Source organism: Neomonachus schauinslandi, chromosome 8, assembly GCF_002201575.2.
Source record: "Neomonachus schauinslandi chromosome 8, ASM220157v2, whole genome shotgun sequence".
Classification (NCBI taxonomy): domain Eukaryota; kingdom Metazoa; phylum Chordata; class Mammalia; order Carnivora; family Phocidae; genus Neomonachus; species Neomonachus schauinslandi.
In genome coordinates, this window is record NC_058410.1 from 55,712,511 (window position 1) to 55,729,809 (window position 17,299).

The 17,299-nt window shown below is 34.7% G+C and overlaps 1 protein-coding gene across 5 annotated transcripts in view; it reads left to right on the plus strand.

Moving 5' to 3' along the window:
- The window catches only part of HACE1 (HECT domain and ankyrin repeat containing E3 ubiquitin protein ligase 1), a 106,144-nt gene that overhangs the window by 86,578 nt on the left and 2,267 nt on the right, over positions 1-17,299 (plus strand). For 4 of the 5 annotated variants that reach the window (XM_044917282.1, XM_021693118.1, XM_044917284.1 and 1 more), the window contains 3 exons: positions 2,518-2,649; positions 9,888-9,986; positions 10,263-10,333. In XM_044917282.1, coding sequence (XP_044773217.1) covers positions 2,518-2,649; positions 9,888-9,986; positions 10,263-10,333 — 302 coding nt within the window. The remainder of the gene's footprint in view (positions 1-2,517; positions 2,650-9,887; positions 9,987-10,262; positions 10,334-17,299) is intronic. The other variant, XM_044917283.1, reaches the window with a different exon arrangement.

The window sequence follows — 17,299 nt, forward strand, 5'->3', positions numbered from 1 at the left end:
TCAGCTACATGGAAAACTTTATTTTACTAAACATCTCAGCAGGATTTGTGATGGCTAGGATTTTATTATTTTTCTGAGAAATAATTTAGACCAAAATTCATCTACATTTAAATTAACTTAACATGGAAATTGGTATTTGAAGGAGCTGATTTCCACAAATTGGTATACAGTGACTATGGGTCAAAGTTATAGAAATAAATGTGGAAAATATTTAGAATATTAGAATAATATTCCATATTAGAAGAATAGAAGGGAACATGGAAGGAAAGATTAGTATACTTGTAGAAATTAATTTTTAAAAAGAGAACGTGTGAGGAAGTAATAGGAATTAACTGATTGAAAACAGAATGTGTACTACTCTGGTAAATACGGAATGCAATGGCCAATTAAAATTGGTAAAGTGTACTTTGAGCAATTCACAAATATTTTACCCTTTTTTTTTTTTGAGAGCACGTGTGCACATCTGAATGGTGGGGGAAGGGCGGAGAGGGGCAGAGGCAAAGGGAGAGGGAGAGAGAGAATCTTAAGCAGGCTCCACACCCAGTGTGGAGCCCGACACGGGGCTAGATCTCACGACCCTGAGATCATGACCTGGGCTGAAATCAAGAGTTGGATGCTTAACCAACTGAGCCACACAGGTGCCCGCAAATCTTTTACTTTTATGCTTCATAATTTAAGGTCTTGAACAATGATTGTTGAATAGTACCATAAGATTCTAAGAGCAAAACCTTTTGGGAAAAAGCTGTTCTTACTAAGGGAACATAGGGTCTCATATAGCATCTTAAACAATAGTGAATAAGTGGAGCAGAAAAATTGTAGCAGTTGAGTAAGTTTAGGTAGAGCAGACATAAAGTAAAAGATAATGATGTGCTAATATTGAAATCACTGCTGGTTATCACTTGGAAGTGTGCTATATATATTATTTCTTGGATGTGAAAATCTAGTTTATGTTTCTGTTTGATTGTTTGGCACACATTTTTGTCTCCCTCTCTCTGGTAACTACCTAAATGTAGTAACTGATAATTCCTGTACAGTGGAGGAAAAACTTGTGGGTGGTAGGGAATGTGATTTGGGCGTGGGAGTAGACTGAATAGCAGAGATGACAGCTTTCCCTGCGCTAGATTGCACAAGGGGCTATGTGGGGCTTGGGGAGAACTATGGGGAAGCCACCATGACACTTCTATAGCTTTGACATGGATGGAGAATTCATAGCCAGTGGTTATATATAACTTTCTAGCTCAGTACTTGTGGGTTTTTTCCCCCCGGTGTAGAGTTAGGAAGTGGGAGGTGGCAGAGTTTCAGATTAGTGCCCCCTCAAAAAATAAAGGAAGGAACCTAAAATTGGCTTTCTCTACTCTCTTTAGAACATTCATACCTGGGAGGTAAGAACTATATACAGCATATTGCTTTTAAGTCACAAAATTTCACTTAGATATAATTTAAAATATATAAATGATAACAATTGATAGAGTTGATTGATAAATATAATAATTGATTCTTGTCTGAGCCAAAATATATTCTTTATTACCAGTTAAATTTTAAGTGACACTATTTTCTGTGATGATGTATTTTAAAATGACATGTGTAAAAATAGTTTACCTTAATTCAGAATCAAATAACTATGCTTAAGTGACCCATTTTATCAAGTTCTAGGTCTGTATTAAATGCACTTGCTGAATGTATGCATTCATCCAGTATTTGTTAAACATTTACAAAGTGGCAGCCAGTTTTTTAGGAGCTGGGAATATATACTGGAAAACAAAACAGAGCCCTTGCCTGCAGAGAGGTTACATTCTAATGAGATAGTTGAGTCAGAGACATGAGGAAGTATAGACACTGAGGCCTGAACAAGCTTATGTTTGGGGAATAGAGAGAATGAACAAGGGGGAGAGAAGAAAGAAGTGAGATGAGAGAGCAAAGAAAGGCTGGATCATTTAGGGCCTTATAATTTGTTTTTTACTTAAGTCAATGAGTTGTTTTGTTTTGTTTTGTTTTAGGGAGGGAGAGAGGTGCTTAAGTGACTGAGCCACCCAGGCACCCCTCACTGTAGGGTTTTGAGCAGGAGTGATGTGATCTGAATTATATATGAAATTATATGTAAAATATATATTTATATATTTAAAAGATCACTTGGTGGTATGGAAGAAGCAGTACAGAGACAAAAATGGAAACTGGGACACCACATGTTACAGTAATCCAGGTGAAGGTGATGATGATGGCTTGGACCAGGGTAGTAGTAGTGGAGATGGTGAGACAGGGTCGGATTGAGAATGTTTTTTGGAGGTAGTTCTGATAGCACTCACTGATACAGCATGTGAGAAAAATCATGGGTGATTGATTCCTAGGATTTTGGCCTAAGTAGTTAGTGATTGGTAGATTATGGGTTTACTGAGATATTTGAATGATGGTGCCAAATTAATTCCAAACCTTTACCTCTTAAATGAGGAATGATCATATCAACAATATCTTAAGTATGTGAAATTGAAAAAAATCATCTTTTTTTTTTTTTTTTAATAGGCGGAGTATGTTCAGCTTGTTACTGAACTTCGAATGACAAGAGCCATTCAGCCTCAGATCAATGCTTTTTTACAGGGCTTTCATATGTTCATTCCACCTTCCCTCATACAGCTTTTTGATGAATATGAATTGGTAAGGAAAAACATCAGTTCATTTGTGGTTACAAAACAACACAAAACTCCAGTTGCTATAATTCAGAAATAATTTTGGAGTACTATGATAAAATAATGTATAATAAGACATTATGGTTTAATGTTCATGTTTAGAGATTTCTTACAAGATTTGTGATTGTACTTCTCTTAAGCTTAATAACCAGAGTAACAATTCCTTAGTGTGAAATGAAAACAAAAATGGAGTACATTTTCAAAGTATTTTACATGGGAGATGTTGAAGGCCAGTCTTCTCAAAAGCAATAATCATATTACAGTTAACCCTTGAACAACACGTGTTTGAACTGTGTGGGTTCAAACTTAAACATGGATGTTTTACAGTATAACACTGTAAATTTTCTCTCTTCCTTTTGATTTTTTTTTCTTTTTTTTTAAAGATTTATTTATTGAGAGAGAGAGCGGGCACGTGCATGCAAATTGGGGAGGAACAGAGGGAGAGGGAGAAGGAAGAGGGGAAAGAATCTCAAGCAGACTCTACACCAAGCGTGGAGCCGAAAGCAGGGTTCAGTCTCACAATCCTGAGAGCATGACCTGAGCCCAGACCAAGTCAGATACTCAACCAACTGAGCCACCCCAGACACTTTTTGATTTTGTTAATAATATTTTCTTTTCTCTAGTCTACCTTATTCTAAGAATAGGATATGTGTAATACATAGAACATACAAAATATGTTTATTGTTTGTTACCAGTAAGGCCTCTGGCCAACAGTAGCCTATTAATAGTTAAGTTTTGGGGGAATTCAAATGTTACACGTGGATTTTGACTGCATGGGGTCAGAGTCCCTAACCCCTGCATTATTCAAGCAAGAATCAACTGTACTTGTGAATTTTTTATTTGACCATATGAGGTACAAGATAATGATAACTTACTAACTTCTTGTCATTCCGAAAAGACGAATTAGGGGGTTTTTCTTATGGTATTTGTTTAATTTTCTCTAGCTTCTTATTTACCATATATATAATTGTCATTTTCCATTTTAAATCTGTGTGGAGTCCTCTGTCAGCCTCTAGTTTCTGATAAGTGTTTTGCACTTTTAATTTGCCTGCCTTTTACTATGAGTTAACAGGATTTCTAATTTTATATGCTTTATGTTTACATTTTCCCTCATATCCTTTTTCTCTCTTATGATTGGTAATAAATTATTTTCAAACTCTTGAGTTGTCTAACTCCTTAATTAAACACAGTATTTTTTTAAAAAGATTTTATTTATTTGAGAGAGAGAGAGAGCACATGAGCAGAGGCAGAGAGAGAGGGAGAAGCAGACTCCCCACTGAGCAGGGAGCCCAACGTGGGGCTCAATCCCAGGACCCTGGGATTGTGACCTGAGCCAAAGGCAGATGCTTAACTGACTGAGCCACCCAGACCCAGGCACCCCCACTGTTTTAAATAGAGTATAGCTAATTTTTTATTTAAAAAATTGTAATTTAGAATAATAAATTTTAGATCAATGGAAAAGTATCCTTTGGTTTTTATTCTTTCCTATAAAATTAGTTTTACCCTATGCTTTTCACTTTACTATATGAATAAGTACACTGGTTTATACCTCTTAATTTTACATAATATACCAGTATTTTTGGCTTATCATTCATAGTATATCTTAGTATAGTAGTGAATAAAATTTGCAAGTTAATTTTGAAGTCCATTGTGACTTAGTTTCATTAAATGTCAGTTTTGAGGGGTTTTTTTTTTGCTTGTATTTTTAGGCTTAAGATTAATGGTTTTGTTTAGTATAGACTTGTCTAGTTTTTGCATAGCAATAAGTTATTTTTAGCATTTAAAAACTTATGAACTATTATTAAACATGATTGAAAGCTGACTTTTTCCTGTACTATACTTATATTAAATTGGCCTTGTGACGTTCAAAACAGAGAATTTTACATTATTTTCTGGACCTTTGTGTAAAATAACATAGCAACAATGTAATAATTGACAAAAACTTTGCCTCCTAATTTACTGATACTGCTGGGTTTTATGGTATCGATTTACAATGTATGTAGAGAAAAGTATATACATCATAAATGTATAGTTTGATGAATTTTTACAGACTGACTACACCCATAAAACCAGCACCCAGATCAAGAAACAGAGAAATCCTAGCACCCCAGATGTCCACTCCTGTCGTTTTCCAGTCACTATCCCTCTTCATGGGGAACTGCTCTTCAGACTTTTTTTTTCCCATTAACATTATTTTATTATTTTTCTTGTTTTTACATTTATTTAAATTCAGTTAATTAACACATAGTGTATTATTAGTTTCAGAGGTAGAGTTCAGTGATTCATCAGTCTATTTTTTCTTTAAGATTTTATTTATTTATTTTTTAGAGAGAACCTAAGAATGGGGAGGGGCAGAGGGAGAGAGAGAATCTCCAGCAGACTCTCTGCTGAGCACGGAGCCCAACGTGGGGCTCCATCTAATGACCCTGAGATCTTGACCTGATCCAAAAACAAGAGTCCAATGCTTAATGGACTAAGCCACCCGGGCTTCCCCTTCTGAGTTCTAAAAATACCATAGATTAGGTTTCCCATTTTTGAACGAAATGTAAGTGGAATAGTCACCTAGAATAGATCTGCCTTCCTTAGCTCAACTTTTTGTGAGAATCGTACGTATTATTGATGTTGTAATTTGTTCATTTTTATTGTATTATAGTATTTCATTTTGTCAGTGTATGTGTGTGTGTATATATATATGTAGAGAGAGAGAGGTCTGTTCTATTGTTGATGAACATTTGGTGGGTACTTTTCAGCTTCAGGTTATTTGAAATAGTGCTATTACAAACATTCTAGTACATGTCTTTAGAAGGATATATGTATGCATTCTTGAAGTGGAATTGCTGGGACATAGAGTGTACATTTATTGTATTATAATAGATATTTGCAAATAGTTTAAGTGGTGTGTCAGTTTATATTCCCACCAATAGGTATGAGAGTTCTGGGTATTCCATATCTTCACTAGTACTTGATATTTTCTTTTTCATTTTTACCATTTTTGTGGATCAGTAGTGGTGTTTCATTTCCCTAGTGTGTTTATGTGTTCATTGGCCACTTGTACTCTTTTTTTAAAGTGTTTGCTCAGGTAATTTGTCCATTTTTCTATTGTGTTTTCTGGTTTTTTGTTACTGATTTGTAGGATTCTTTATAGGAGTGTTTATTATTTATATATTGTGAATATTTTCTGCTCTGTTATCTTTTAGTGAATAAAAGTTTTTAGTTTTAACACAGTTCAGTTTATTACTTGTTTTTTCTTTTTTTTTTTTTAAAGATTTATTTATTTATTTGAGAGAGTGAGAATGAGAGAGAAAGAGTACATGAGAGGGGGGAGGGTTAGAGGGAGAAGCAGGCGCCTCGCCGAGCAGGAAGCCTGATGCGGGACTCGATCCCGGGACTCCAGGATCATGACCTGAGCCGAAGGCAGTCGCTTAACCAACTGAGCCACCCAGGCGCCCCTGTTTTTTCTTTTTTTAATGAATGGATCTTTTTTGTGTTTTAGAACCTGTTTCTTATTCCAAGGTCATGAAGGTGTTTCCCCATGTTTTCTTCTAAAAGCGTTCTTTATTCTTTTATCTTTCATATTTAGGTTTGCTACAGTTAAGTCTTCAGTTGTGGTTTTATTAGAAGTTAGGTCAGGATTCCTCATCTTTCTTAGACTCTGGCTTTACTACGTTGAGCTGATTGAGATGGAGGGATTATTTGGGAAAAGCAGTGTTGTCAGCATAATCCTGATTTATGCAGTGATGAAAATTATTATTAAAAACGCAGTATTTGGGCGCCTGGGTGGCTCAGTCGTTAAGCGTCTGCCTTCGGCTCAGGTCATGATCCTGAAGTCCCAGGATCGAGTCCCGCATCGGGCTCCCTGCTCGGCAGGGAGTCTGCTTCTCCCTCTGACCCTCCCCGCTCTTGTGCTCTCTCTCTCTCATTCTGTCTCTCAAATAAATAAATAAAATCTTTAAAAAAAAAAAAAACCGCAGTATTTGCCAAGCACTTTATATTTATTAACTTTTAAAATTTTTACAACAGACCTCTGATATAAGTATAATTTTCTCATTTTATAGATGAGGAAAACTAATCCAAAAAAGGTACAGAACTTCCTCCAGTTCATAGAGTATGTGTTAGAGCCAGACTGGGAACCCATGTTCTGTGACCTAGAGCCTGGTCTGTCTTCATCAGTATTGCCAAACTGTCTCTCAGAGGCATAAGTATAAATGGGACTTGGTTTTAGAACCTTTTGTATGACTTTATGTCTTTCATAGGAAAGGGCTGTGCTACATTAGGATAGGAAACTTTTTTAAAAAGTTGGCACAGGCATCTAAGCTATTGTGCATCTGGTATTAACACATTGAGCCATATGAATACTGGGTAAGCTAATGCCTATGAACATTTGCAGGGCTCCATTGCTGGCCATTCGCGTGGGATTTATATGTTATAGCCATTGCCAGCAGACTAATTCATTTATTTTGTCATATTTTTAAAAAACAATTATTGATTGGGACTTGAAATCTTCTTGCTGTATGTTCTTTTGATTGTGGAATTCCATTTCATCTACTTGTTTTTAGTCAGTTTAATAATTTTTTTTTTTTTTGCCCAGGTGTTAAGTGGGATAATAAAGATCTTTCATCCTCTTCACAAAAATCATAATATGATATTCATGAAATGCTTCAAATTTCTTGAGAGAATATAGTCTCAGTCATTTTTATTCATAATTATTAATAATGAAAGCATACTTAATATTATTAAAAGCTTATCTTCAGTCTAGAAGGGAAGAGGATTAAACAAACTCTCATGGCTTGTAAGAAATGTGTAAAATTCATCCCTTACTCCCTTTAGGCAGATCTGTATCAGTGTCTTGCCAGGGAACAGAATTTCCCCAGATGGCTCAGATCGAAACTTTAACAAAGGGGCTATTACAGAGGTGTGGCAGTGTTAAGAATAACAAGAGTATAGGGAGGCATCCAGAGACTAGCAATTGTGGAAAGCTTTATCATCCATAGAATTGAAGAGACAGGTGGAGGAATTACAGTAGTGCCCCCTTATCAAGAGGGAATCTGTTCCAACACCCCCAGTAGATGCCTGAAACCATGGATAGTACTGAATGTTGTATACTATGTTTTTTCCTAAATATGCATACCTAGGGTAAGTTTAATTTACAAATTAGGCATAGTAAGAGATTAACAACAATAATAATAAAAACTGATAATATTTATAACAACAATTATAACAATGTACTATAATAAAAGTTATATGAATATGGTTTCTCAAAATATATTATTGTGTGGTACTCACCCTCGTTCTGATGATGTCAGATAAAATGTCTATGTGATGAGATGATGTGAGGGGAATGACATAGCCTATATCATGACCTAGCGTTAGGCTACTATTAACTTTCTGACAGTATGTCAGAAGGAGGATCATCTGCTTCTGGACCACAGTTGACTGCGGTAACTGAGACCACAGAAAGCGAAATTGTGGGTAAGAGTGGGGGGCTATTGTATTGCGAGGACCCAGTGAGAGCCTGAAGTATCAATGAGGGGGAATCTGATAATAGCTATAGTTGAGGATACATGGCTACTGCAAAGATGTGCTGAAGCAAAGTGGGAGCAGGAAATATCCTCACCTCCAGAATCCTGCCTGTTTCCCAGTGATGGAGCCCAACCTAAAGCTGATAGGCAAGAAAGCCAGTCTGCAAGAATTGGTCTCCTGGGGCTCAGAATAGTGCAAAGAATGGTGGAGAATGTATTTGGATTGTTAAAATGGAGACAATCAGAAGGTCCATCTAGTAAAAGTATTTTATAATACTATGGAAAGGAGGATTAAAATATACCCTAGGCCAGCAGTTCTCAAACCTTTTGGCTTTAGGACACCCTTACAACAAGCGTTTTTGTTCATGTGCGTTATATTGATATATATTGCATTTGAAATTAAAACAAAAATGTAAAATATTTACTTAATGTAGAAATAACAATCCATTACATATTAATATGAATAGCATTTAAAGATTGAAAATTGCATTTTCCAGGATAAAGCTAAAAATAGTGAGAAGAGTGGTATTTTACATTTTTGTAGGTTTAATATCTACTTAATAGAAGACAAGTAGGTTCTCATATCTCCTTCTACATATAATCAGTTGTAATATGTTGTTTGCTTGAACTAAATGAAGAAAATCCAGCTTCAGATATGTTGGAAAAGGGAGAACCTTGTAGACTCTGAATAGATCTTAGAAACTACAAGAGTTGTCAGAGCCTCTTACTAGCCTTCATTAATTTTCTTCAGAGCACACTTCTGTACTAGTCAGGTGTATGCATGAGTAGTTGTTGTAGGAGACGTGATTTTGAACCACACTGTATCTGTGTCTGTGACACCAAACTCTTCTGATCTGGGTTGTCAGTATTTGGTTAAGTGTAGTATAGTCATTGCCTTATCTGTCTGTGTAAACACATCCAGTCGTGAGATATGGGCTCATTTGAGCCATTTGGACAAGCTCTTTCCATGTTCTCTTTTCTCTTGGAAAACATAATGGTAAGTATTTTTGACATTCTTCATTTCATTTTTATTTATTGGATTAATACTGTGTTTGATGATCTTCACATTAATAAAAAAAGACTACCAAAAGTCATTAGGAAATTGCATTTTTTTCTCACACTGGGGAATTTTGGCTTTAGAGGATCCAAATCATTCCAAAATAGAGTTCTTGAAAGGCCTGAATCTGTTCTGTTTTTTTTTTTTTTAAAACAACAACTATTTTTATTATATTACCTCTTTTTATTATATTACTTCTTTTTCCTAGTGACTGGAGTTTCTTGATGATTTTTTCCTTTGCTTATTAACCCAGGACTTATTCAGGTCTTTGTTATCATTTTCATATGTTGAGCATATGTGGCCTCTTTAGAATTTAACAAATTCATACAATTAAACATAAACCAAATATAATAACATTCATAAAATTGTTGCAAATGTAAACTTGTTGCATGTGTTTATTTGTCTCATGTTTTAATGAAATTGTATCGTGTGGAGACGTTTCCACATCTCAGCAATATTTGAGATTATCAATATGAAGAGTTCTTGTTATTGATGACATGCAGAAACTGTCACAAAAATAAATCAGTTTTACATGGGATTAGTTTCTAATTAAGGCAAATTTACTATTTTATTGTAATAGCTTTTTTTTCCTAATGAAGATTAATGAAATACTTTTCTTCTTCCCCAAAGGAGCTACTGCTTTCTGGCATGCCAGAAATTGATGTGAGCGATTGGATAAGAAATACAGAATACACAAGTGGCTATGAAAGAGAAGATCCAGTTATTCAGGTAAAATCTCTCCAGAGCTTAGGATGAAGTTAAGTTTGCCATTTAATTTTATAAGCTTTTCAGCACTATTGGATGAAAACCTACATTAATTAACAAAGTGAAATTTTCCCCTAAATTCTTCTCCTGGGAATATTGCATATGAAAGCTTTGTATGAAAGCATTTTTGATAAATGAGTTTCATAGAATAAAATATGTTTATGAATATTACATATTTCTTGGGTATTAAGAAGTCTACAATTACTCTGTCTACAATTACAATTTTTTTGTTGTTGTTAGTGGTTCTGGGAAGTTGTGGAAGACATTACTCCAGAGGAGAGAGTTCTTCTCTTGCAGTTTGTTACTGGCAGGTAAGAAGTGTTTTTATGCTAATGTGGAAAGAATTTAATGTGTTGCAGTTTTGATGGCTTAAACAACCAAAATGCATTATTACTTGGAATTGTCAGTTTCCACCTCCCTTTCCATTTTTTAGGTATTAAAGATTTATTTAGCCATTAACGATAAAATCTGTGGTAGTGCTCAAATGTTTATTTAATGTATATTAATGTATAAAAAAATAAACTGTTCCAATCAGGACAGTCAGCATATATATTGTATTTTATAATTTGGTAATCTTTTCATTCTGTAGGTAAATCAATGGTAGTGCCAGATTTTTAATATTTGTGTGTTGCTGGACAACACACACACACGCACGCATGACATATATAATATCCGTACTCAGCTGTTTTTCTCCAGTTTTTACCAATTTTTTAAAAGATTTTATTTATTTATTGTGGGGGGCAGAAGGAGAGGAAAAGGATCCCAAGCATACTCTGTGCTGAGTGCAGAGCCTGATGTGGGGCTTGATCCCACAACCCTGACTGTGATCATAACCTGAGCAGAAACCAAGAGTCGGAAGCTTAACAACTGAGCCACCAAAGCGCCCCTCTTACCAGATTTTAAAATTTCAAGATTCATGGCCTAAAAAATAATTTGTGATACCACATATCTTTGAAAAGTCTACTTTTGGACTGATTAAATATCACAGATACTAGAAAACTAGATGATTTTAACCTCCTTTAAGTTACATTTCTGAAAGATGTTTAAAAAAAATCTGATTTTCATTCTTAGTATCTTAGAATTTCATCTGTGCCCTCCTCTTTATGGAAATATAGTTCATTTGTTCCATTATAAATGTACATGGTTCTTCTAGGAAAGTTGGAACACACATAAAATTAAAACAAATAAGGAATACCACTCCCTGTCAGCAATAACTATTATAAACAATTTGTGTATTTACTTCTCTATTTTTTCTATTTTAAAAACATAATTGTGAGTGTATTTCTCTATAAAATATGTTTATTTATTTATTTTTTAAAGATTTTATTTATTTATTTGACAGAGACAGTGAGAGAGGGAACACAAGCAGGGCAGAGTGGGAGAGGGAGAAGCAGGCTCCCCGCTGAGCAGGGAGCCCGATGTGGGGCTCGATCCCAGGACCCTGGGATCATGACCTGAGCCGAAGGCAGACGTTTAACGACTGAGCCACCCAGGAGCCCCAATAAAATATATATGTAATTTAAAGTCCGGTATTTTCTTATCTTAAAAGTAGTCCATAACCATTATAGAAAATTTGAAAAATGAAGAATATAGATAGAAGAAAATGAAAATTCATTAAGTAATTCCACTATTCAGAGATAATAATTTAACATTTTGCTTTATTTTCTAAGTCCTTTAGCTACATAATTAGAAAAATAGTTGGTGTCACACTATAATCTAAATTTAAACAATAAATAAAACATGAATATTCATTCAGGGTACCTGACTAGCTCAGTTGGGAAAGCATAAGGCTCTTGATCTTGAGGTTGTAAGTTTGAGCCCCATGTTGGGTGTAGAGATTACTTAAAAATAAAATCTTAAAAAAGAAGAGAGAACATGAATATTCACAGATTATAGGCTAAAGATATGAAAGAAAACCTTGTTTTAGTGTTGTGTTATGTTTTTTTTGGCTTCTTAATGCCAAGAAATACCCAGAGATTTGGGTAATTTAATGAAAAGAATTAAAAATTATATATTCTATGTAGGAGGATTAGATAATTTCAATAAAAAAATCACTTCTAATCTCAAGTGTCTGAGATTCCAGAATTTTTCCCACATACATAAATTTTTTTTACTTTCTTTTTTTAAGTTTATTTAAGTAATCTCTACATCCAACCTGGGGCTCAAACTTATGACCTGAACAAGAATCTCATGCCTCTCCAACTGAGCCAGCCAAATGCCCTAAATTTCTACTTTTTAAAAACATTGTTCCTCTTTTATAACTTTTGAATTTAGCCATATATTATTAAAAATTGTTCCATTTATAGATCTGATTTTTTCATGGCTACCTATTCTTCAGTTTATGGACCTTCCTTCATTGATACTGTCCTTCGTTGCTAAATTTTCCTGCTTATAAATAATGCTAAACAAATAAGGAATTCTTGCACTTATACACTTGTGGGCTAGTTTGATTATTTATATAGCAAAAATTCTTAGGAGGGAAATTTTTGGATACGAAAGTATATAAATTTTTATAACCTGATACATATTGTTCATTTACCCTTCAGAAAGATACCAGTACTCCTATCAACAGGGAATGAGAGAGCCTATTCCTTTTACTCCATCAGTACAGGATGTAATCATTTCTTTTTCTTTTCTTTCTTTTTTTTTTTTTTGAAGATTTTACTTATTTGAGAGAGAGCATAAGAGACAGCGAGAGCACAAGCAGGGAGGAGGGGCAGAGGGAGAAGCAGGCTTCCCGCCAAGCAGGGAGCCCGATGTGGGGCTTGAACCCAGGACCCTGGGATCATGACCTGAGCCGAAGGCAGATGCTTAACTGACTGAGCCACCCAGGCGCCCTCATTTCTATTTTTATATAATTTTTTATTTATATAATTCTTATGTATTTATTTTTATTTTTATTGCCTGTCTTAATTTTTATGCATTCTATTGTCATTTATTTATTTATTTTTAAAGATTTATTTATTTGAGAGAGAGAGCCGGAGGAGGGGCGGGTGGAGAGGAAGAGGGAGAAGGAGAGAATCCCAAGCTGACTCCCCGCTGAGCATGGAGTCAGACACAGGGCTTGATCTCATGACCCAGAGATCATGACGTGAGCTGAAATCAAGAGCCAGATGCTTAAATGACTGAGCCACCCAGGTGCCCCTATTGTCATTTTAAAAAATTCAGTTCTAAATGTTATTTATGTGGGACATTAACTCTGCAAATAATTTTCCCAGTTTATCATTTGCCTTTTAACTTCATTAAGTTAAATATGCAGATTTCCATGTATTTTCAATTATAAATTTACTTTATAAAATTTATAAAATCAAAGTATTAATTTTGTAAGTTGAGTATCAGTACTTTTCTTTGTGGTTTTTATAAATCCTTCCCCACTCCCAAGATTATATGTTTATCTACATTTTTTTTTCTGTTAACTTTTTATAGTTCCTGTTTTTACTTTCCAATTTTTAAGCCATCTGGATTTTATTTTGGTTTATGTATTGAGGTAGGGCTCTTACTATTTTCTAAATGATTTATATCTAAACACCATTTAATGGGTTATTGTATCCCCACCACCATGATTTGGTTGGTATGAGTCTTTTAAAGTGCAGATAACAATTACAATTACTCAAGTTCTCTGGTACTAAAAATGTCTGTTAAGTTGCTGCTCTTGTAGAATAAAAAGCTCTTGTATTAGTAATACAGAGTGCCTCTCCCAGGTCAATCATATAGTCATTGTTAGCAGTACTGAAAAGAATTGCACTGTTTATTATTTAACTGGACATGAAGTGTAGCTTGTGAATCCTTAATTAAACTGAGGTGAGGGATGTGAGTAAAAAATAGAAGCCAAGGAAGCTGAGGGGAACAACACAGAGCTAAGCTTTCCCATCGTGCCAAAGAAGCCACCTTTCAACACTTAAGTCTACAGAGCCCTTGTTTTGAATTCAGACTGAGTAAATTTTAAGTCTTTTTAAACCTTAACTTTCGATTAATTAGGCTTAAGTGTAGGTATAGTATTTGCCATTCTGAACTTAGTTTGTATTTTTTTTTTTCAATAGCACTTTCTGGAAAATTCTGATTATCTGTTTATATTTAGATATTAAAATCTGCCTTACTCTGTGTCCATAGTTTAGTTTAGTGCAACCTTACTGAAAAGTCAAATGTGTTCCAGTTATTAGAACCAAGAATCAATGCCAAAAGTAATTTTTAAGTGTTTTATGGTGTAACATTATTTTGTTGGTCTATAAGACCGTCTTAATTAAATGACTTACTACGTACGCTATTGTTTCGTTACCCCTTAAGAACAATGAAGATCAGACTTGATGATTTCTTTGTGTATAAAATAGAAGTATGTCATTTTATTGACTGTAATTTTACATTGTATAATCCAAGTGTCATAATATTCAACCAAAGACCATTTCATTTATTTTTCTCATACATACTTAAGCTTGATGAGCCATGATCTTAAGATTCACTGATTATTCAAGTACGGAGCCAAGTCATATTTGTTTGTAGTTTAGAAGAAGAGGAATAAAGTTTCAGAGATTGTTTGTGAATATCAGTTTACAGTATAATTTTAATTTAGATCTTAAAATTGGGAAATCTTTAGATTTTTAAGCTTATTTTTCAAAATTTGGTGACATGAAAAACATTAGATTGATCATTCAGATGTTGAAATACTGTATTTAATTTGTGTAAGAATCGGTATCAAGTCTCATTTTCTCATCTTATCCTGATAAAGTGGTGTACTTACTTTTAAATTCTACCTCTACAGGAAATTCAGAACGGCTTGGCTTTTTATCCCTTTTCATTTTTGGTTGCCTTTTTAATAGGCATAGACTAATGTTGAATTTTATTTCAGTTTACACACACGTCCAGATCTTCTTTAGCTATTCTTTTGCCCCAGGTAGGAATTGCTCATGCAATTAGTGTTTATTAACAAGACTTTTAATATTCACTTGGATTTCTAAGGTAAGCTCAGGCATTTCATCAGTAAAGCATTTAAGAGCAACCAAACAACTTCCCAGCTATAAAAGAAAACTGCTCTTTTTTAGAGATTTATTTATATTGGATTGTTATTTTTTTCCCCTGTGAATGTATACATATCATTTATGATTTTATATTTTTTAAAGATTTATTTATTTATTTGACAGAGACACTGCGAGAGAGGGAACACAAGCAGGGGAAGTGGGAGAGGGAGAAGCAGGCTTCCCGCTGAGCAGGGAGCCCGACACGGGGCTCGATCCCAGGACCCCGGGATCATGACCTGAGCTGAAGGCAGATGCTTAACGACTGAGCCACCCAAGCTCCCATCATTTATGATTTTAAACAGAAAATTTTGGTCCATTTTCCCACAGTTTTTATAGTGTATGTGGCAGAAAGTACATAACATTTAACATTTTAACCATTTTTAAGTACAGTTCTGTGACATTAAGCACATCCACATTGTTGTGCAACCATCACCGCTATCCAGCTCCCAAACCTTTTTATCTTCTGCAGCTGAAACTCTACCAATTAAACACTAACTCTTCATACTCCCTCCCTCCAGCCCTAGGCAACCAGCATTCTATTTTCTGTCTCTATGAATTTGACTACTCTAGGTACTTCATAGAAATGGAACCATACATCATTTGTCATTTTGTGACTGGCTTATTTCACTCAGCCTAGTGTCCTCAGGGTTCATCCACATTGTAGCATATGTCAGAATTTCCTTCCTTTTTTAAGGATAAATAATAATCCACTGTATGTATATACCACATTTTGCTTATTCCTTCATCCATGTATGATCACTTGAGTTGCTTCTACCTTTTGGCTTTTGTGGATAATGCTGCTATGAACATGGATGTACAAATAATCTTTTTTAGTCTCTGTTTTCAATTCTTTGGGCTATATACTCTAATTCTGTGTTTGTTTTTTGAGAAACAGCCATACAGTTTTCCACAGCTGATGTAAATTTTACATTCCCACCAGCAATGCATAAGCGTTCCAGTTTCTACATATCCTTTCCAATACTTACTGTGTTCTGTTTTTTTTTGTTTGTTTGTTTTTTGTTTTTTTAATTTTTGTATTTTTTCTTTAAAATGGTCATCCTAGGGGCGCCTGGGTGGCTCAGTTGGTTAAGCGACTGCCTTCGGCTCAGGTCATGATCCTGGAGTCTCTGGATCGAGTCCTGCATCGGGCTCCCTGCTCTGCAGGGAGTCTGCTTCTCCCTCTGACCCTCCCCCCTCTCATGTGCTCTCTCTCATTCTCTCTCTCTCAAATAAATAAATAAAATCTTTAAAAAAAATAAAAAAATAAAAAAAATAAAATAAATAAAATGGTCATCCTAGGGGTGCCTGGGTGGCTCAGTCGGTTAAGCATCCGACGTGATTTTGGCTCAGGTCATGATCTCGGGGTTGTGAGATTGAGAGCCCATGTTGGACTCCATGCTCAGCGGGGAGTCCGCTTGAGATTCTCTTTTCCTCTCCCTTTCCCTCTCCCCCTGCACACACTGTCTCCATTGAATGTTAGGACTGTAGTTGAAAATCATTTGGCCATATATGCAAGAATTTATTTGGGATATTCTATTCCATTTCTGTATATCTGTCTTTATGCCAGTGCTACATTGTTCTCATAACCATAGCTTTGTAGTTTAAGTTTTGAAATCAGGAACTGTGAAACCTCCAACTTTATTCTTCTTTTTCAAGATTGTTTTGGCTATTTAAGGTTCAACAGTTTTTTTTTTTTTTTTTTTAAATGAACTGAATTATGCTTTGTACTAAGAATACTATGTTAGAAGACATTTCTAATACTAGTCAGACTTCTGAGTATACCTTTAGTACCTATACATTAAATTTTTTTTTTTTTTGGTCATCATTCTTATTTTAAAAACACCATAGCATCTCAGTTTAAAAACAAAATGTTTTACAGGATCAGTTTGTTTAATCATGATACATACAAAAGCTAATTTGAAATAATGTCTTTCAAATGTGAACAATAGAATTTAGGAAGTTGCAATTATATTCTCTGTAGCCATGTACCCAAGATTAAATTTTCTAGTACTCTTTATGCATTTTGTTGGGGTTTTCGAATTTGAATGTGGTCTTGTCATGTTTATGTTAGGTGACATTAAAAAAGAAATACATCTGATATTGTGAATCTTTGGAACAGAAAAAACAGTGAAAAACAAAACAAAACAAAAACACTGTGACCTGTTGGGGAGAAAAAATTTTCCTTTTAAAGTTATTCTTCTTGGTCTAAGAATTAAATTCACATGGACAGATTAACAGGTAGAAAACAAATTTAATCCATATGTT